The 20086-nt window shown below is 57.5% G+C and overlaps 1 protein-coding gene and 1 long non-coding RNA gene across 3 annotated transcripts; one reads left to right on the top strand and one right to left on the bottom strand.

Moving 5' to 3' along the window:
* The first annotated feature begins 41 nt into the window (after positions 1–41).
* FAM78A (family with sequence similarity 78 member A) lies at positions 42–14896 on the top strand. 2 transcript variants are annotated; one of them, XM_072960312.1, is made up of 4 exons: positions 42–179; positions 779–1861; positions 12732–13256; positions 14098–14896. In XM_072960312.1, the coding sequence occupies exons 2-4, from the start codon at positions 1539–1541 to the stop codon at positions 14765–14767; spliced, it is 1518 nt and encodes a 505-aa protein (XP_072816413.1). In that variant the 5' UTR covers positions 42–179; positions 779–1538; the 3' UTR covers positions 14768–14896. The 2 variants fall into 2 exon arrangements, with proteins under 2 accessions (XP_072816413.1, XP_072816414.1); XM_072960313.1 differs by lacking the exon at positions 42–179 and having other exon boundaries at positions 610–1861; positions 14098–14305; positions 14653–14896.
* On the bottom strand, positions 13998–16677 carry LOC107034794 (uncharacterized). Its single transcript, XR_001460321.3, has 3 exons — positions 16521–16677; positions 15706–15791; positions 13998–14119 (listed from the first exon to the last, which is right to left on the bottom strand). It is a non-coding gene; the product is annotated as an uncharacterized lncRNA (long non-coding RNA).
* Between the last annotated feature and the right edge of the window lie 3409 nt (positions 16678–20086).

Here is a 20086-nt window from a genome sequence, read left to right as displayed (position 1 = left end):
GCAGCCCCGAGCTAGGAGGACGTGGGGGCCGGGGGCGCCCACGCCGGCCCCAGACCCCAGTAGAGCTAAAGGACACTGCCCGGGGAAGGGGGTGGGGACGCTCCGAGGACGTGCCCGCGGCGGGGTCAGGGGCGTCCGGAGGGCGGCGGCCCGGGCACGCGGAGCTGCCAGAGGGGCAGGTGAGTCGGCGGCGCCGCCCGGGTGGGGGCGTGCGCGCCAAAGTTCCCCGGCAGCGGCGAGCGCGCCGGACGCGCGGGGATCGGGGGCCGCTCGAGGCTGGCGAGGGGGCGGCAGAGGCGCCGGACGCGGTCGGGCTGGGGCACTGCGCCCTCCGGGGGTCGGGAGACCCCGGCCCGGGAAAGGGCTCACGCCCGATCAGACGGGCCCAGGGGGCCAGAGGGATCCGGACGGGGAAGGGGCGCCAGCGGCAAGGCGGTAGGGGCAGTGCCAGGACCCGAAAGTCCACGAGGCCCACTGCAGTGTCAGCCGGTCGCCCCCTACCCCGCCTCCGGGCCGGGAGGTGTCAGCGGAGATGTCACGGGCGGCGATTATTCGCTGGTGTGCGCGGTCCTGCAGCCGCCACTGACGGGGCGGGCGGGGGGGCCGCCGCCTCCGGGGAGACCGCCCAGAGCTGCGCCGTCAGCTCCGCAGCCCGCGCCCCGCGCACACGCGTCGCCGCCTCGCGCACACGCGTCGCCGCCCCGCGCGTCCCCCACGGCAAAGTTCGGCTCAACTTTGAGGCGGGCCTTGACGCCCTGTCCCTTCCACCTCCCACCAGGTCCTCGGCGGCCGCGGGGAACCAGGCGGCGGCAGGAGCGCAGCCCTAAGGCCCCCGCACGGCGGCGGGCGGCGACAGCGACAGCGGCGAGGGGACGCGGCGCGCCCGCGTGGGGGCGTCGGCCCGCGCCCGCAAGTGGGCGCCGACGGGGACCCGCGCTGCGCCGCGCTGCTCGGGGACCCCGCGGGCGGCCCGAGCCAGGCACTGGCCTCCTGGAAGCCCCCGAGGGCGCCCGGACCTCGGTGGATTGAACAGAAGCCGCTTTCCCATTGATTCGGCCGGGCTGGGCGAGCGGCCGGGTGCCTGTGCCCGGAGGGCGTGCGGAAGGCAGAGGGCAGGAAGTCGGTCTTCTGCAGCGAGGGTGGCGGCACCGCGCAGGGGACGGAGCCTTCCTTATTTATGTGTCTGCCGGCATCTGCCTTTTTCACCCGAAGACTTCAGGGAGCGTCTCGGAGCTGCGTTTCCCGCGTGTGAGGCACAGAAGGGCTGGATGCCTGAACAACATGATTATCCATTAACTTTCAAACTTTTCTTTTTTTAATCCAAAGAATATCGGTGATTTTTGTCCACTGCTAGCAGAAGAAGAGAGAACCCAGGGCCCTTGAGATGCAGCAAAATCCTTATTTATAAACAGGCCCAAGGTAGTGATATGCAAACCCCTTCTACTCAGTGAATTTTCTATCCTATGGATATCGGTCTTCAGATTTGAGACTGGAGAACAGTACTGTCTGCACTGGGTCCGGCAGCCTCCATCCTCTCAATGCCCAGTTTCCTCTGGGACTGCTGGCCTTCCCTGGAGATCAGAGCGGTCCTGTGTGCCATGGGCTGTATTCAGAGCATCGGGGGCAAAGCCAGAGTCTTCCGGGAAGGTATCACAGTGATCGACGTGAAGGCCTCTATTGACCCCATCCCCACGAGCATTGATGAGTCCTCCAGCGTGGTGCTCCGCTACCGGACACCCCACTTCCGTGCCTCGGCCCAGGTGGTCATGCCACCCATCCCCAAGAAGGAGACCTGGATTGTTGGCTGGATTCAGGCGTGCAGCCACATGGAGTTCTACAACCAGTATGGGGAGCAGGGCATGTGAGTACTACTGCCCAGGGGCGAGCCTTGGGGGCTGCTCCGGCTGGGGGAGTGTGGGGGCCTGGGGGTGCGGTCGGGGACTAGAGGGGCTCTCGCCAGGGCCAGAGGGAAGTGTTAGGCAGACATGGCCGTGGCCTCTGGGTCTTTCTTGGCCAGGTGACCTAGAGGGCTCGCCTGTTGATTTTGAGTGGGGTTACGGCACTAGGACCTTCCCCTCCACTGTCCCTGGCTCCTGGGGTTCCTGCATCCCTCCCTGCAAGATGCTGAGAGCAGACGACATTCCACTGGGTCCAGGTTCCTCTTTGGCAAAGCACGTGTGCTGTCCTGGGTCACTAGAGAGGCCTCCGCCCGCACACGTGGCGGGTACTCAGGGAAGGGGAGCCCGGCCTCTGCAGCCTCCGGAGTTAGTGTGCTGGGCTCTGTGTTGGGCCTGAACTTGTCCCCCGGCACTTTCAGAGGCACATCAGGACCTGGGGGATGCTCCATAGTCCCGGACAGAGCGTATTTGAGAGGACATCTAGTTTTAGAAACCCGGCTTGCTTGCCGGTGCAGTGTTTTCTCTCTCTCAGGCAGGAGGCCACGTTACGTAGACATCTAGTGTCAGTGTCCGGAAGACTCCACTGGGCCGCTGACAGCTGACAGGACCCCACCGGCCTCTTCTCTCCAGCCTGGTCTGCAAAATGTTCCCAGGAAAATGTAGCTCTTGGTGCGGCCCCTGGGCCATCCCTTTTGGCATGTTCCTTGACCCTAGAGATGGTCATCCTGGGTGTGGAAGGGCCCCCGAAGACAGGGCGGTGACAACAGCTGTTTCTGAGCATGAGGACCCTTCTGAGAGCGCCAGGCACGTCCCGAGGGCAGCCCCCTCAGCTTGACGCGGTGACTGGCCACGGACACTGTCCCCAGCCTGCCTCTCAGGGTCCGCCTGGGTAGCATCACTCCCAGTCCTGCAAGTGAGGAACAGAGGGGGCTTTCCTCAAGACTTGGCACTCTTCACTGATTTAAGAACATCTTGGGCCACCTGAAATTAGAGGGGGTGGGGAGGGGACACCATATCTTATGGCTTCTCCACTTAATGATTCTGAAGTTACCAGGGAAACAGGAGAATCATGGAAAAAGCTAAAGCTAGGTGTAACCATGGCCGCCCCAGAGGTGCACTTGGGGCATATCGGGACACTCGTCCACTCCCCTCCGTCAACCTGACGTCTACATTCATGTCTTTAACTCTCAGAGTGGCTATTAAACCAGGCGAGGGGCTGACTTTCCACTCCAAGAAGGGAAACCTGATTCTTAGTTATTTGGTGTGGACCTTTTCCTAAGAAGTCTTAAGCCTGAAATCTTCTCAGGCTTTGCAAGACGTCTGGGACAACTGGCAAGACACAAAGGTTTTTCTAGGGCTTTTAGGCTAAGCCTCCTTTCTTCCCTAGAAAGAGTAGGGAAGCCAGAGGGTCCTTCTTGGAAAGATACAAGTGCCAGGAGGAAGAAAGTTGGGGAGAATTAAAGGGACTAAGTTCTAGAGAGATGGATGAGGGCCGTTGGCAGGAGGGAGCAGGCCTGCTTGGAGCTTCCCTATCTGTGCACATGGGGCTGCAGAATCTCCAGGCTCTGAGAATGTGCGGGCACTATTGCTGGAGGCAGGCCTGCATCAGGAGACCTGGGATGACATTTCTCTGTCCGTGCGAGTCCTTGGTTCCTGGTTAGAGGAACCCAGTGCACACCTAGACTGCAGTCAAGCCGACCTGGGCGGGAGTCCAGGCTCTGCCACTTTCCAGGATGTGACCTTAGCCACTCTGACCCTCGGTTTCCTCATCTGCAAAACTGGGGCCAGTCATAGCCCTTGCACCATGGCTTATTGACTTACAGGAGATGACATGAGTCCAGCGGTCAGCACTATGCCAAGCCCGCGGTACATACTTACTGCAAGTGGCTGTCTTCTTTGTTATTACTGTGATTATTCTTCAATCAGATGGGGATGGGAGGATGGTATCTGTCATGAGCTGAGAATCGTGGCTGAAACAACAGAATTCGGACAGACGTAAATTACTCCTTGTATTTAATTTTCTCGCCAGCCCTGGTCTTTGTCTTCTACACAGGCCCACTCCCTGACTTTTAAGAATTTAACAGTAGTGTAAGTCATGAACAATTCTTTTTTAAGTGGTTGAAGGCCGTTTTCCTTCCTCTCCATTTGTTTCCTCTTTATTCCCTCCCTTTCTTGGGACGTGCCTTCAACCCAGGGCTCTCTCTCTGTGTCCAGCACATCTCACTCTCCTGGGTCCACTGGGCTCCCATTTGGGACGGGACCAGCCCTGGAGAAAGGCAGAATTCGAGGCTTGTCAGAGGAGCAGGGTGGACTGGTCATTAATGGGCTCGGGTCCCGGAGTCAGAGTGACTGCCCAAGGCTGGCTCTTGGGCTTCGACAAGTCACCTCTTGGAGTTTCGGCTTTGCCATCTGTGTGTGCGGCTCAGAACTCCCCGTGGGCTGAGGATTCAGGGAGAGGACAGGTGTAGGTGACGGCCCTACGGCTGAAATGCTGGGTTGGAAGCTGCTTGATTGATTATTTGTCAACAAAATTTTATTAAGACACTGAATTACCAAATAGCGCGGTTCCTCCAGCCCACGGGGAGGCTCTGTATTCAACGGGTGCATTCTGCAAGTGAGAGGCTTGTTTAGAAAGAGCCTGGCAGCTGCTCCTGCTTAAATGTAAATGGAAGCATTTTGATGTGATGTAAAAGCCCTTTCCGTCTCCCCTACCCCGGGCCTCCTGTGGTAACAAGCCTTCTACATGTTTTGAAGCCTCGTGATGTAAAAGAAAGTGAGGGCGGTAAGCGGTGGGACTGACAGGCGACCTCAGGCTGCCCGGAACTGTCCCCTAACTTTGCCGGGACAGGGGCTGCCCTGGGTGTTGCAGGGCATTGAGCAGTGTCCCTGGTCTCTACCCACTCAATGCCAGCAGCCTCCTGTCCCTGTGTCCTGACAACCAAAAATGTCTCCAGATATCGCCCAATGTCCCCGGGAGGGGTGCAGAGTCACCCCTGGTTGAGAACTGCTGGGCTGGCTAGATCCAGACAATCTGAATCCTTAAAATGACACCCACGCACTGGGCTTTGGTGGCCGGCGGAGGGGACGGCCAGGTGGCTGAGGTTAGGTTGGGGCTTCCATTCTTGACAAACAGGCTTGTATTAAAAACATTAATTCCACATGCTTAACCGAAACCTGTACTACCCCCAGACATTATCCCTGCTTGAAATTAATCTCTAAGCCAGGAGGGGAACTCTTCTGAATGACATTCTGGATTTGAAATATTTGAAACAGAACAAGGCACCCGGCCACCTCAGTGATGCCCGACTCTCACGGACAAGAGCTAGAAAATGGTGACTTTCTCGTGCCAGCTGGAGAGCATTCTATATGGTTTGGGGTCCAACCCACGTTGCTTTAAAAGCTACCCCCCAAAAAACTGTTGGAGACGCCTGCCTCCACAGCCCCGTCCTCCGCAATCCTCAGCCGCCACCTGTCAGCTGGCACAGTCTTCCGAGTGACAAGTCACAATTTCTCGCCTGTGTGGGAGATACTTCATGTTATCCCTGGTTCGCCCTTCTCTGGAGCCCCCGAGGAATCTGGCCCACGGCCAAGGCCAATGTCAGCTTCTGGCTCGGGATTCTGCCAAAGGGCGGGCTGAGGGGAGGAGGGCAGCTCAAGAGATGGAGTCTGTCTGGGTTGACAGTGCCACCTCCCTGTGTCCTTGTCCAGTGGGGAGTGGCTCCACCATAGATGAATGTGGCCTCCTTGGGCCTGGCTGGCAACCTCTCTGAGCCTCACTGTTCCCATCTGTGAGATGGGGAGAAGAGTCCCTCCTCTTGGGCTGTTGTGAGGATTAGGTGAAACAGCGCATGATGGGAACTAGCGCGGTGCCTGGTGAACACCAAGCCCCGGACACGTGGTTGCTCTTCCTAGTGTAACGAGTAAGAAGTCACCAGTAGTGTCACCGGCAGAGTCAGCAGAGCTTGCTGGGTTGGAGTTGTCACTGTTCTTTCTTCTCCTGGGTTGGGTTGCACACGCTCGCCCACAGCATGAGGCTGCCCCAGCTTCCCGCCTCCCGAGGACCCCCCTGAGGTCCTCGTTTTATGGTCAGGCCACTTGCCCCAGCAGGCTTGCTCTGCCCCAGCGGGCCTGGGGCCAGGCCGGGAGGAATGGCCCTGGTGACCACGTGGCCTCTTCCTGAGCCGCCCCGTGCGGAACAATTGAGGACGATGCTTCCTTTCTGCGACCGGAAGGCGGTCTCCCCCATCTGCGGGGCCCGGTGGAGGCAGGCGAGAGAGGGAAGTCCTGGTTTCCAGGCTTTGGGGTGGGAGGAAGTTGAGGGGAGTGCCGCCCGGTCCCCAAAGAACTCCCCCTGGACCAGGCCCAGCCAAGTGAGCGTGCCAGTCCTTACCTTCTGAAGGCCGAAAACAAAAGCTGGAGGCTCCCGGAGACGAGCTAGGAGGCACCGATGGCTGCAGTGATCAGGGAAATGGCCAATGAAATATGGAGCTGCTTTTCCTTTTTTCTTTTTTTTCCCGCTGATCGCATCTGGGTAAAAATGAAAAAGACCAGTAATGCCTGGTGTTGGGCAAGGGGGCTGGGGGTTGAAGAGCCTCCCATGCTGTTTGTGGGGGTAGAGTTTGGGCAGCTTCTGGAAGGTGAGCTTTATCTACCACAATTTCAAGTACACATGCCCTTCAACGCTGCCCTTCTACTTCTAAGGTCTGTTTTGCAAAAACTGAGCCCCTGTCCCAGTGCCTGGCATGTAGTAGGCACACAAAAAATTATCTACTGAACAAATGAATTAACGAATACGTGAAGGAGGAAGCAGGGCGGAAGGATGTCTGTGTGGGGACAGAAGCTCCAGCATGGTCCATAATCCCAAAGAGCCAAGAGCAACCCAAGTGTCCATCAGCGGGGGTTACACTGGGCTTTGTCCACAGAGCAGAACAGGACAAGGCTGCTACATGAGGAGGAGCAGCCAGAGATTCTTACTGTATTAGCATCGTTGCATTAGAAAAAAAGTAAAATATATAGAGTAGGAGCCCATTTTTGTTAAGCATTGGGACGTATACTGTGTGGATGTGCAGGGAGCAAGCTGTAGAAGGCTGTTTACCAGAGTGTAATGTGGTGAGTAACCTCGGCGAGGGAGGGGGAGGCCCGGAAGACTTCCGTTTCTCACTTTATTGACTTCTCTATAGCTTGCTTTTTCTTTTTTTAAACAAAAACATTGCCTTTATAACTAAAAACTGAAACAGGCACGATGGGCCCTTTTCCCCTCACATTAGGCCTGGGCAGAGAGGGGTGAGTGGGGAGGAAAAATAGTGTTTGTCCTTTGGGGGTCCCCAGGAGCAGGCAGGGAGGGGCCACCTGCAGCTCCTCCCTCGAGGAACCAGTGCCTGGTGATCTGACTGGTGGGAGGGGGCCAGCCCAGTGGGCGGCCGCCCAGGGCAGGAGTTAGGAAACCAGGGTCCCAGTCTGGTTTGGAAGGGGGCTCTTGGGCCTCATTTCTTAGAAAATCGCAAAATTTTACAGATTTTGAACTTTTTGCAAATTGCAAAAAAATTGTAAACGCTGTACAGTTGGAGAGCAGGTGAGCTAATCCCTAAGTGCCCCTCTGGCGTGTGTGCAGGCACTGAAACCCGCTGGCAAAAGCGCCTCGTGCCCCAGAAAGCCCCTCTCGCCATCCAGCCTCAAACCGCCACCTCTAAATGTGCTTTCAGTGTGCCCGCCACCTGTGCGATGTGAAATAATACTTAGGTGAACCTGTTTAAGCCTAAGTGTAATTATAATTTAAAGCAACATATTTATTCTAACGTATATTAGAAAAAAAATCTATCTGTGCCTAGCATATCCAGCCTGTTATTTTAAAAGTGCATCTTAGGAAAAACTAAATTTAGTTGAGTTTTTAAAAATGTGATTAATTTTAAGGAAAAAAATTAAGTGAGTGATAACATAGGAGCTATGTACAGGACCAAAATGAGGAAAGAGATGTGAAGTTTGGGAACTCTGCTCTGAGACCATGTGGGCTGGGATGGTCCAGCTCTGGAGTCCAGAGACGAAAATACAGTCAGAGAGCCCGGGAGAGGCGGGGGCCCATGGGGGCACGAGGGGCCATCTGCACCCAGGAGAGCACCCAGGTCCAGGCTCGCTACCCCTGCCTGGCGTGAAGCAGCTGGGAACGGTGTGCTCCCGTTGGGCCAAGGTCACAGGAGGATCAAGTCCCTCCCCTCCTCTCTGAGGCACACCTCTGGCCTCTGGGCATCCCTGGTTTCCTTCACCCTCCACCAAGAGGCAGGGTCAGCTCCTGGCCAGTGGCGGGGCCTGGAGCCACAGGGTGACCCTCCCCAGCCCCTGTGGGTGCCCTTCGTCACAGCCTCAACACCTTCTGTGGTCTCCAGGGAAGGCCTTTCTGTAACCCCTTCAGACTCACACTCTTGGTCAGTCATGCTGCTTGGAGTCTGTGTGTGTGTGCGTGCATATGTGTGTATGTTGGGTGAGGGGCTGTTGGAGGCTGTGGGTAAGAGCTCACTCAGGCTGTGGCTCCTGCCTGGTGGTTTCCCAGTTCTGTGGCCCTGGGCCAGACCTCTCGTCTCCAGCTATCCTCTATAAAACACCATCAGTCATACTGACAGCCTGAGCCATGACAGGAGGCGGGGGCCCTGAGTCGGGAGGGGCACAGCCTGTTAGAGGAAGGGCTGGTAGGTCTGGAGCCTGGGGAGGACTGGCGTGGTGCGGGGTGGGGGTGTGTGTGTGTGTGCACACGAGTGACTCTTGGCTTCACCTGCATCTGGCTTTCAAGGCCACAGGGAGTCATGGCAGGCTTAAGAGAGATGCTGACTCGGTCGGCAGCTCTGTGCAGCCCTTTCCCAGCGTGGTGGACAGTGTCAGCGGCGGGTCCCTGCGAACGTCTGTTGAGAGCATGGCAGTGTGGCTGCAGAAGGAACGGGCGTCAAGGGGAGATGAAGAGTCAGTTTCAGACAGGCTGTGAGGGTCCCCAGAAAGCATTCTGGGGTTCCGCTTCAGGCCCGGGCTTGCCTGCTGTCCTTGGGGCTCCCACACCTCTGGCACGAGGGCAGGAGTGTGAGCATGCCCATGGAAGCGGGCCAGTTTCTCGGGCGTGGGGACCGCTCAGTCCCACTGGGCCCTGTGCTCCATGCTCTGTGTTCAGTGCTCTGCTGTTGCCACAGTGGAATTCTTAATTTTGAACAAGGGGCCTGGTGTTTTCACTTTGCACTGGTCCCGCATGTTCTGGAGCCAGTGTTGCCCTAAAGACCAGCGCAGGCCGGCAAGCAAAGGGGAAGAACACGGGAGAGACCAGAGCCTCCTGCTCACCTGTGGGCGGCCTGACACGACCCCCCCGCCGGGGTCTGCGCCAGGGCAGAAATGGGCATTTGCTCATGTTCACAGAGTCCCCCTCCTCCACACAGACGCGGGGGCTGAGCGGTGGTGCGCCGGCACAGAGCTGGGAGCCTTGCCTACACCTTTTGGTGGCATCCATGCATCAGAGCCTGTACTGTCCCCCCTCGTGCCAACAAGAAGGCTCAGGGTGTGCAGGGCTGGGGTCCGAGCTCACCCTTCCACCCCTGGAGCAGAAAACTCCAGGGTCTGCCTTGAATCCCAAGGTCATTCCAGAACCAACAGGAAGTCTTAGAGGCAGTAACTGGGTGGAATCGTTCCTTTCAGAGTGTGGATAGTCTGAAAACATACATGAGGTCAAAAGGGCTTCAGGTCACATCAGGGCTGGCGAATCCTGCAATGTTAGAGGCACGCCTGCCCCAAGCGGTCTCCCGAAGTTTCCATGGTTTGCTGTTTACTGCGTACCAGGTAGTATATATCAACGCCTTTCATGAAAAGCCTTGCAAAGTGGGTAGGATTACCCGCAGTGAATGGATGAGACAGGGCAGCTCAGAGATTTGTGACTTGGTCAGAGCTCGTGGCCAGGCGGAGCCTGGACCTGGGGCTGGTCTGCATCCCTCAGGAGCTGTGCCCTTAGCCACCTTCCACTGCCTCGATGGGGAGACTGGACCACAGGGACCAGGGCCAGCCCAGCTGGCCTGTGATGATTTGAAAACAGACGCCCTTGGCCCTGGTTCTGAGTAATATCCCACATGAGCCCCGGCTGTCTGTCTGCCAGCTCATGAGAACTGTCACCCGTCTGTGACTGAGCCAGGGCCCAGGCACTTGGGGGCTGGGAGGAGGGACTGAGGAGGAAGCCCGAAGCTGGGGTCAGAGGCTGACAGAGAGAGAGAGGCCATTCTGGTATTAAGCCCTGCTTCCCCAAACCAGCCGGCTCTTAGGAAGTGAAACCCCCAAGGCAAGAGGAAGGGTCCTTTAACAAGATGGCTTTCTGCCTGAAAAAGACTTTTACGAGCAAGCGTAACCACTGTGAGAGGACAAGGGGGTGCCTTCCACGGTGGGAGGCTGGGCATGGGTGGGACACAGGCTTCTGAGAAATTCAGCGCAGGGACTCTGACCCCTTCTCGCGTTCACAGTGCCCGCCCCTGGCGGGGAGCCGAACCCGCCGGCTCAGGACTGTTACCTCCTCCCGTGGAGTCCGATGAGCTCGGGGCCCCAGGCAGAAGACGGCCTACTAGGCAGGTGTTACCCTAATTTGTGACCTTTTTAATGAAGTAAACAGAAGAATTAGCAAAATCGCATTCTTAGTCATTCCTCCTGTAGTGGGCCCCACGTTTGTTCACGGCTAACATTAAACGATGCATTTTAGTAGGGGAATGCATTTTTTAAACTGTGATAGGATACACGTAAAATTGGCCATTTTAGCCATTTTTAAGTTCAGTGGCATTAAGTGCATCCACATTGTTGTGCATCTTTTTCATCTTCCCCAACTGAAGCTCTGCACCATGTCCCTCCCCCTGCTCCCCAGCAACCTCCCTTCTACTTCCTGTCTCTCTGAATTTGATTACTCTCGGGACCTCACATACATGGACTCATACAGTATTTGTCTTTTCGCGTCTGGCTTATTTCACTTTGCATAATGTCTTCAAGGGTCATCCATGTTGTAAAGTCTGTGTCAGGATTTCCTTTTTAAAGGCTGAATAATATTCCATTGTATGGATGGACCACACTTTATCCATCATCTGTTGATGGACACTTGGGTTGTTTCTACCTTTTCGCTACTGTGAGTAATGCTGCCATAACCAGGAATGCATTTTGTAAAGTAGTGTATTCTGGAAAGCACCGCTGGTGTACACAGGTGTGCAGGATTCCGGGGGCAAAGTGTCCTGAGGTTAGATATGGCAGGAGCCCAGGCCTCATTGCTTAGCTGCATCGCCTTGGGAGAAAGACCCACACTCCCTCTCGCCTTACTTTAGTGGTCTAGGAGGGTGGGTGTGATTGTTGAGTCTTTAAGGGGTGGGCTTCCCAGATGCTGCTGTGCCTCCAGCCATATGTGTCCTCAGAGCAACTTGGGACAGACCAGCGTCCTCTTCTACCTGAGAGTTATTACTATAGCAACAACAGTAACGACACAGTGCTAGTAGCCACCAAACACTGGCCTTTGCCTTGCGCCCCGCCCTGGGCTGGCATGTTCCTGCCCGCATCCTTCCATGACCCCAGGTGGGGTGTGTGTGATGAGTCTGGGGTCCAGGGAGGGCTGGGATTTTGCCCAGGGTCTCACACTAGTGAGAGGGTGGCTGAGACTTTTGGCAAGGCTGGTGGGTTTCCTGGGTCTGAGCTCCCGATAGCCCGGCTGCTTTCTTCTGCCCCAAGAAAGCTGAGCAAGTCGGGCTGACCAAGTGCTGTTGGTACTCAGGCTGGCCCGAAGCTGCAAGTGCAGGTTTTCTGGCAGCTGCTGCAAGGCCAGGAGGCATTGACTGAAAAGCTGACCCCGAGGCTGGGACTGCGTGCGGTGTTTTGAGATGGGGCTGGTTAGGTTTTCTTGGTTTCTACTGCTTCAAAGACAGGGGCCAACCAGGCGGGAGCAATTCTGGCTGCGCTGTGCTTCCTTTTCTAGGCGGGCATGAGCAGAAGGCCGGGGAGAGGGTGGGCACCGGGGAGAAGGGGGCACTGCTCCCAGTGCTGGCCGTGGCTGGGCGGAGGGCCAGGAAGCCCAGACCCACGTGTGGTGGAGGAGACGTAGAGGTGAGGGGCTGGAGCCTGAGTGAGGGCGCCGGGCGCTGGTTGCCGGCCCCTCAGCCTGGTGCTGGGGGAGGGAGCAGGTGGCAGTGCTTGTCACAGGTGAAGACAGCGAAGCTCAGGGAGGGTGGGTGTTTGACCAGGGTCACATGCTGGTCAAAGAAGGGTCTGGAATCACTCCCAGATGTGCCGACTCCATGGCCACTGGGCTCTGAAGCCTTCTTTGGGTCCCTAAAGTGAGAAAGAAACTCACTGCCGCCTGCAGTCCCATCCAGGCCGCCTGAACGCCCTGCGTGGTCAGGAGAGACCCCTACCCTAGCCTCCCAGGGCCAGTGGCCTCCGCCCTAACCAAGATCTCAGGGCTGCCTGTGGCCATCCTACCAGCCACTGGGACACGGGGTGGAGGGCACAGCACATGTCGGGGCTCCCCGTCACTGTGCACCACCGCCAGGCCCCTCCATGGACACATCCCCTTGGGGGCAGGGGAAGCTAGGGCTTCCCGAAGCCCGGCTGGAATCCAGCCCCATTTACAACGGTTTCCGGGGGTGGAGGGGGAGACCAACTTGAGATGATGCAAGAGAACAGGATGTGGCTTTTGAGGGAGGCTGTGTCTCGGGGAGCCCCGTTTCCCCAACATGATGTTGAGTGTCTGTTTACTGTCTGGTCCCCTCCGGGAGGTAAGCCCCAGGGGCAGAGGGACTTTGAAGAGCCTGTAGGTGGGTGGCTGGCTGAGTAAACTGGCCTTCCTGTCCTCAGGTCCAGCTGGGAGCTCCCGGACCTCCAGGAAGGCAAGATCGAGGCCATCAGCGACTCGGACGGGGTGAACTACCCCTGGTACGGCAACACCACAGAGACCTGCACCATTGTGGGCCCCACCAAGAGAGACTCCAAGTTCATCATCAGCATGAACGACAACTTTTACCCAAGCGTCACGTGGGCTGTGCCCGTCAGCGAGAGCAACGTGGCCAAACTGACCAACATCTACCGGGACCAGAGCTTCACCACGTGGCTGGTGGCCACCAACACCTCCACCAATGACATGATCATTTTGCAGACGCTTCACTGGCGCATGCAGCTCAGCATCGAGGTGAACCCCAACCGGCCCCTGGGCCAGCGCGCCCGGCTGCGGGAGCCCATCGCCCAGGACCAGCCCAAAATCCTGAGCAAGAACGAGCCGATCCCGCCCAGCGCCCTGGTCAAGCCCAACGCCAACGACGCTCAGGTCCTCATGTGGCGGCCCAAGTACGGGCAGCCGCTGGTGGTGATCCCGCCCAAGCACCGGTAACAGCCGGGGCGCCCCCGAGGTTACACCCGAATAATAACCCTGCTCCAAAACCCACAGGGACTCTGCAGTCATTCAGCAAAGTACAACCTTTCTACCTTGTCCAGCGGGCGGGTCTCACTGTGCGAATGCCCCCCGGGTGCCCCCCGTCCTCCCGGAACCTGCTTCCCGGGGCAGGGGAGACCCAGGCGGGACCGACCAGCCCATGTGGCCCTCGGTGTCCCCTTGGATCTGCTCTCCTCCCCTCGCGACTTCAGTCATTCTCTTGCGACAGAGTCCCTGAAACAACTGCTTTTTTTCAGTTCTTTTTTTTTTAACGCCTCTTCACGAGGCTCAGGGGTGGGACGAGGAGGAGCTGGTGGTGAGCCTGGTGGGCGCCTGCCCCGGCTGATCGCGGGTGCGGCGGCCCCTCCCCGGCAGCTCCCCCTTGTCCTCCGTCACGCGGCCTTATGTAGAGTTGCTTCGCCAAACTTTTGCCTTAAGCTGAATTTAAAGAAAAAAAACCTGAAACAAAGAAAGCAGGATCTCTTTTCTACTGGACTTTTCATCTTCTGCCAGAGGTGTGGGAGGAGGGGGTTGGGTTAGGGACGAGAGAAAGATGCACCTGAGCCCCGCCGCCCGCGTGTCGGCGGAAGGGCTCGGGGTGCAGATTTAGATCTAAAACCAGCTGCTTATTCTTTCGTTTTAGCAGAGCCGAAACCACGGACTCTGTCTAAAAAGCCCCTTCTCTCCACCCTGGGTAGAACACCCCCCGCCCTACCCCGTGCCTGCAGAGAAGGGCTGTGAGCTCGGGCCCAGGGTAGGTCGGCCAGGGGCTTCTCTCTCCTCTCTTCTCTGCAGCCGGAACTTGCCTCCAGTGTGTCTAGGAGGAGAGAGGGAGGGTCCTGTGAGTTACAGGCTGAGCCCAGGGAACGTCCCCATCTCAGTCCTCAGCGCCCATCCTCAGACAGGCCTGCGGGCACATCTAAGTGCGCAGCTTTTCTGTTTCCATCTCCACTGGTCCCAAACGCCTGGAGGGCCAGCCATCTTACCCAGCTGCCGTTCACAGGTAAAAGGGCCCACACCTCCCAACCAGCACCTTCTCAGGGATGCCCCTCCCAGGCGCTCTGGGGGCGGGCTGCCGACAGGCTCTGAGCACCACGTGCTGGAGGTGCGGGGCACCCAAAGGTCAGTGTTCCTGGCTCTGGGAAGGCTGGGGAGGCGGGAGGTAGACTCAAAGGAGCAGACCAGGGCCCAGGGCTCGGGGACTGAGGGGACTGGGCTTGAAGCTGGTCTGGGACAGCGAGGCCAGTCCTCGAGGCCACCCTCCCTCAGGGCCTGGCCTGTAGGAGCCCCAGGACTTGGGCCTGAGTGTCGCCAAGCTTTCTCTCTCTCTCTCTCTGTTTTTTTTTTAAGCAATGTCTGCCTTGAAGGCTGCTTGCAGGAGCTGAGGGGACACCCAGCTAAAGCCCCCTTCCTCCAAGCTTGCCAAACCCACAGCTACACCACCTGGGCCCCTCATTCAGACTAATAATATTCAAGCACAGAAGACTGTCAGATAAGAAAAATAATCCATTTCTGCTGCAGATGAGCCACTTGTAGGAGTCCCGGTGACAGTGTGGGAGGGCGCCGGTCACTAAATCCTTGCTCTGCTCCTTTATCCACGTGATATTGTATTTATTCAAGGGGTGCTTAATATCCAGCCATCTCCCGAGCCCGCTCCTGATGGCAGGCGTGCAGCTATCCTGGAACAACTGGACCAGAAACAGCTTTGTGAGGCCGGCCGCCGGCCTGGTGCTTGGGGGACCCCTGTCAGGCCGGGGACCTTCCCTCTGGAAACTGCCGGTTCCCCTCGGTGTGTTTGGAGGCCCTGCCACCCAGAGAGGCCATGGCCTCTAGTGAGGGGGACGATGGTTCCCCGCTCTACCTCTGGGGACAGGCTGGAGAGGGGCCACCGTGGACAGGACCTGGCCTCTCGGTGGCATGGCCCTTCTCTGCACTCAGGTCTTTCTTGCACTAAATAGGAGAAAGGGCCGTGGGCGAGGGGTCAGGACCCAGAGTTCTGGTTCTGGGCTGGGTCATCACTAAGGAGTTCTTAACTGGGGGTGCCGTGGGAGCGGGAAGGAGCAGTAAGGGGTGGTCCCAAGCTGTTTCAGGCGGAGTCCCCCAAGCCCACACTCCCTGGGTATGAGCAGGCCCCCTCGACGGGGCCTGTGCTGTGCCCACCTGGAGGAGCGCTGCTGCTCTGGCTGCCTCCACCTCGGCCTGCCGCATGCCCAGGCCCCCAGCTCAGCTTGCTCCCTGGCTCACCCCCACCCCCCACCAGCCCCGTCCTCTCTGCCCCTCCCAGCCTCTCTGAAGACAGGGCTGGGAAGACCCCGCGGGGGCTGTAGGTCCAGCTGAGGATGCTCAGCTCAGCTTGCTCCCTTGGCCTCCTCCCTCATGGAGCACAGGCCCCAGGCGTCTTACCTGGGTCCCCGAACCCTCTGGTGTCCCCCTCCCCGGCGTGGACACACTCTGCCAGCAATAAGGACCGTCCATGGTCGTGGAGAGTACTGTGAAAACAAACCAGTGCACTTACCAGGAGGCACAAGACTCTTGAAGAAAATGTAAAATGAATCTTTTTAACAACAGCAACAACAAACATTCACAAAGAGAAATAAAATGTAATTTTAAAGTAGGCCTGGCCAGGGTCTGGATGTTTCTGAAGCAGCGGTTCATTCTGGGGTTGACGGCCCTGTTTCTGGCCCAGGGAGTGAACGTGTTAGGGAGGGTGGGCGCATGGCTGCAGCTCAGGGGTTCTGGTGCTAAGGGCCCAGAAGGACCTAGGGAAGGCTGACATCTGCAGTCCTGGGACTTCAGTCCCCACCCAAAGTGCCCCCTGGCTGGGGCCCTGCGTGGATGAGGGGCAGGAGACTTGGATGTGGAGCTAGGGCTTGGGGGCAGCTCGGCTTTCTGGCAAGCAGTAACAACCTGTGTGGTAAGGGGGGTTAGTGTTTCCGCTGGGTCCTTACGCACAGACTTGCAAGCCCGTTTCCATATGGAGGAACAGCTTCTAGGACAATGTCGACATATGACATGCCCTGCCCCACAGCTGGGGAAAGGGGTTGTGTGGGGTCAAAGCACCGACAGTAAATGTCTTCTCCTTCTACTGGAACTTTCTTATGGAAGGATGGGAGGTGGGGCAGGTCCTGGGGCCATGTGGGCTCTAAAGGTGGACCATGGATTCAAGGCCATTGTTGTGAGTTTGAACAAGACACTGAGCCCTTCTGAGTCCCACTTACCTTGTTTGGAAGATGGGTAGCCAGCCATCTCCTGGCTGATGCGGTGAGAACACACTATGCTACTCGGTTTCTGGGTGTTAACTCAGTGAATCCCAACACACCAGGTGTTATCCTGATGCCCATTTCACAGATGAGGAAATTGAGGGCGAACAGAAGTCAAGAAGCTGCCCAAGCCACACACCTGGGAAGAGGCAGAGCGAGGATTTGAACCTCGGCCCCGGGCCCAGACCTTCCCGCTGTGTGCTCTCAGCCTCGGCATGTCACTGTGCAGCACACATTCGGTGCTCAATAATCAACAGTTCCTATTCATAAGAAGGCCTCCTGCCGGTGGCTCACTCGGTCCTGAGTTCCCTAGGCAGGAAATGCCTTCCTCCCAGCACAGGAAGTTTTTTGTGTCGTCAGATCTCTGCGGCCCACGGTGAGCCTGCTAGTCCCTTTGAGGCGCTGCCCGGTCAGCTGCAGGACACAGGCTGGTCCGCCGGGTGGGCAGTGGCCTCTCAGCATCGCCACAAAGGACAAGGGGGCCCCCTTCACTCTGGGCACTGGGTATTTGGTTTCTCCCCTGGGCTTCGCACACTTCAGCAACCCAACGGCATTCTGCATCCTGTCTCCGGGGCCTGAGACACCAAAGCAGGAAATTGCATAACGGATTCTGCTGGCCACCCTCCACCAGATGGCTTATGGGTGGTGCAACTCGCTGGCGTGGTCTGGCTTTCAACTGTGGAGTTAGCTCCTGAGTTTTGCCCGTGAGACCAGGGTGTGTGTGTACACGCATGCGTGTGTGCGTGCGTGTGCGTGCGTGAACGTGCGTGTGTGGCAGGAGGAGGCTGAGCTGGATCCCATCGGGACCCAGAGCTGCTCAGGCGTCTGAATCTTCACCCTGACATGCGAGGACGCTCGGATGGCTGCCTGCATTTGGGGGTGACATTTGGGAGGGGGATGTGCAGGGAGGGTGAGTACAAGTAAAGTGGATTCCAAGTGGCATTTAGTCACACATTTAGGAAGCCCTCCAGCCTCTCAAGCTGATAGCAGGTTAAATTTAGAAATCCCAGACTGGGATGAGACCCAGACACCAGGCTCCAGCCAGCTGCCGTGGTGTCCCCCCGCCGGGAGCCAAGGCCTGGGTGAGCCGGCCGCCAGGGTTGGGACAGGCCCACCTGCCCCACGACGTCTGGGAAAAGCAGGCACACGGCAACCCCTCCCACCTCGAAAGTCACTACTGGGTAGAGACCACCCTCTGCTCTGGACAAGGACTCACTGTAAGTTAGGACCTGAGGCCTAAAGGAAACCCCATTTGTGTCCAAGAGGGAGACAGCTTATTGGCAGCTGCAGGAAGGTGAAGGCCTTTCTAGCAGAGGAGCTCTCTCTCACCTTGGGCTTGTCTCTCGGTCCTCATCTATCCTGCCTGAGTGGCCCCACAGAAACAGTGTCCCACCTGGTTGGGGTCTGGGCCTTCATTAAGGCAAATATTGTAGGTAGCGACAGACCACCGTGCACGCGCACTTCCACCAAAGCCGCGTCCGGATCGTTAGCACAGCGAAGTCCCGCGAAGACACACATCCGAAGACTGCGCGCTCTGGCGCTGCCACGGCCCTTTGCAGCCCCTATCCACCACCAAGCGGTGTTCTTCCCCTTTTTTGATGAGGAAACTGACCCTCAGAAGAGCCGAGGGCTTTGCTAAAGGTCGCTCGGCGAGGAAGTTGCTGAGCTGGGCTGGTTTCAAATAGCTGTCTTTTGGATGTGGCTCAGTCACTGCTGTTTTGGCTACACCGCTGCCAGCTTTTCCAGACCCCAGTTCTACCAGACTGCCCTTCACCGTTCTTTCGCTAACTGGCCCAGAAGGTCCCCTAGCGTGAGGCTCACTACGAGTCATCAGCGGTCCCGCTGGCGCTGGAAGATGGAAATTCTTAAGTGCAAAGAACACTTCTGAGCAATGAGCTCCGTCTCTGTGCCTGTATCCAGAGCGGTGAACCCACACGGTTGACATGGGCCCTGGCAGAAGCCCGCCCAGCTCTGACCCAGGGGTCTTCCCTACTTGTCCCTGCAGACTGGAGACAGGATTAGTTCTTCCACTGGCTTGAACCCAACTTAGGTTTCAGTGCTGCCGCCCTGGCTCATATTTTATGGTCTCTTTTAAAATCAGACGGATGAAGGGTGGCGCGGCTGGGTGTTTACAGCAAGCGAGACGCACTTAGAAGCCCTGTGCTATTCTTGGCTGCCACTTGTCTTGCTGAGTGAGGTCGGGCTGGTCGCCTGACCTCGCATGCTTGAGTTTCTTCAAGCTGGGACACGCACCCTGAGCCTGGCCTCCCCTGTCGGGACCCAGGCAAGGGTAGGAGCTGCGCTCAGTGTTAAATGTGCAGAGGCGGCTGCTGAGAATGATCACGCTGGATTGGGGTTCAGATGAGAGACCAGAGCCTTCTTTCTCTCAGTACATTTACAAGTCACTGCAACACCCAGACAACAGGACTTGGGGATTCAGGATTCTGAGCATCCTCAACAAACACATTCTGGGTTCCAGCTGGTCAGCCAGACAGGTGGATTAAATTTTTTTCACAGCTTTATTGAGATATGGTTCACACACCACACGATTTACCCATTTAAAGTGCGCAGTTCTATGGTTTTTAGTGTATCTGTGGAGTTGTTTAGCCATCACCAATTTGGGGATATTTTCATCTCAAACAGAAGCCCTGTATCTGTCAGTCACTGTCCACCCCCACCCGCCGCCAGCATGCCAGCCCTAAGCAGACACAAATCTGTTTTCTCTACAGATGTCTCTCTAGGTGTCCTTATTTCAGACACTTTGGGGGAATGGAACCAGGTGATGTGTGTCGCCGTTTGTGCCTGGCGGCCTCAGTCAGCAAGTGTTTTTGGGTTCACTATGCCATGGCACGCACCAGCGCTTCCTTTCTGACAGACGGACTTCTGATCACCTCCAGTGTATGAGGTACTGTGCTGGGCGTGCGAAGCAGCAGCCTGGGGCGTGCAGTCCCGCGGGGAAGACAGAGAACTAGCGTGATGACGGCAGTCAGCAGGGGCTGCGAGGGGAGATCGGACAGGGGCCCAGCCCGTCTGGGGCGTTGGGAAGGCTTCCCTGAGGAGGAAGCCTTTTTGTGGAGACGTGGGGAGTGAATGGAATGGAGAGTCGGAGTCACGTGAGAGAGGAGAGAGGAAGCAGCGCCTCTCCGGAGAGTCTCTGAGGTGGGAGAGCACCCGGCTGGCTGAGGAACTGACGGGGGAGTCAGCACCTGGGTGCAGAGTCGTGTATAGGCCAAACCCACACCTATGGGTGGGAGCCCACAAACGGGAGGGTAACTGCAATTGCAGAAGATTCCCCCAAGGAGACAGGGGTCTTGGCCCCACCTCAGCTTCCCCAGTCCAGGGGTCCGGCAATGTGAAGATGAGCCCCCAGAACATTTGTCTTTGAAGGCCAGCGGGGCTTACATTCGGGAGCCCCAGAGGGCTGTGGGAAACAGAGGCCCCCATCTTAAAAGGCACACACGAATCTCACAAGCTCTGAGACCCAGGGCAGAAGCAGCCATCTGAAATGAGCCCGGGTCAGACCC

The sequence above is a fragment of the Vicugna pacos genome, chromosome 4, assembly GCF_048564905.1.
Source record: "Vicugna pacos chromosome 4, VicPac4, whole genome shotgun sequence".
Lineage (NCBI taxonomy): Eukaryota > Metazoa > Chordata > Mammalia > Artiodactyla > Camelidae > Vicugna > Vicugna pacos.
This window is presented reverse-complemented; position numbering and strand designations above follow the sequence as displayed.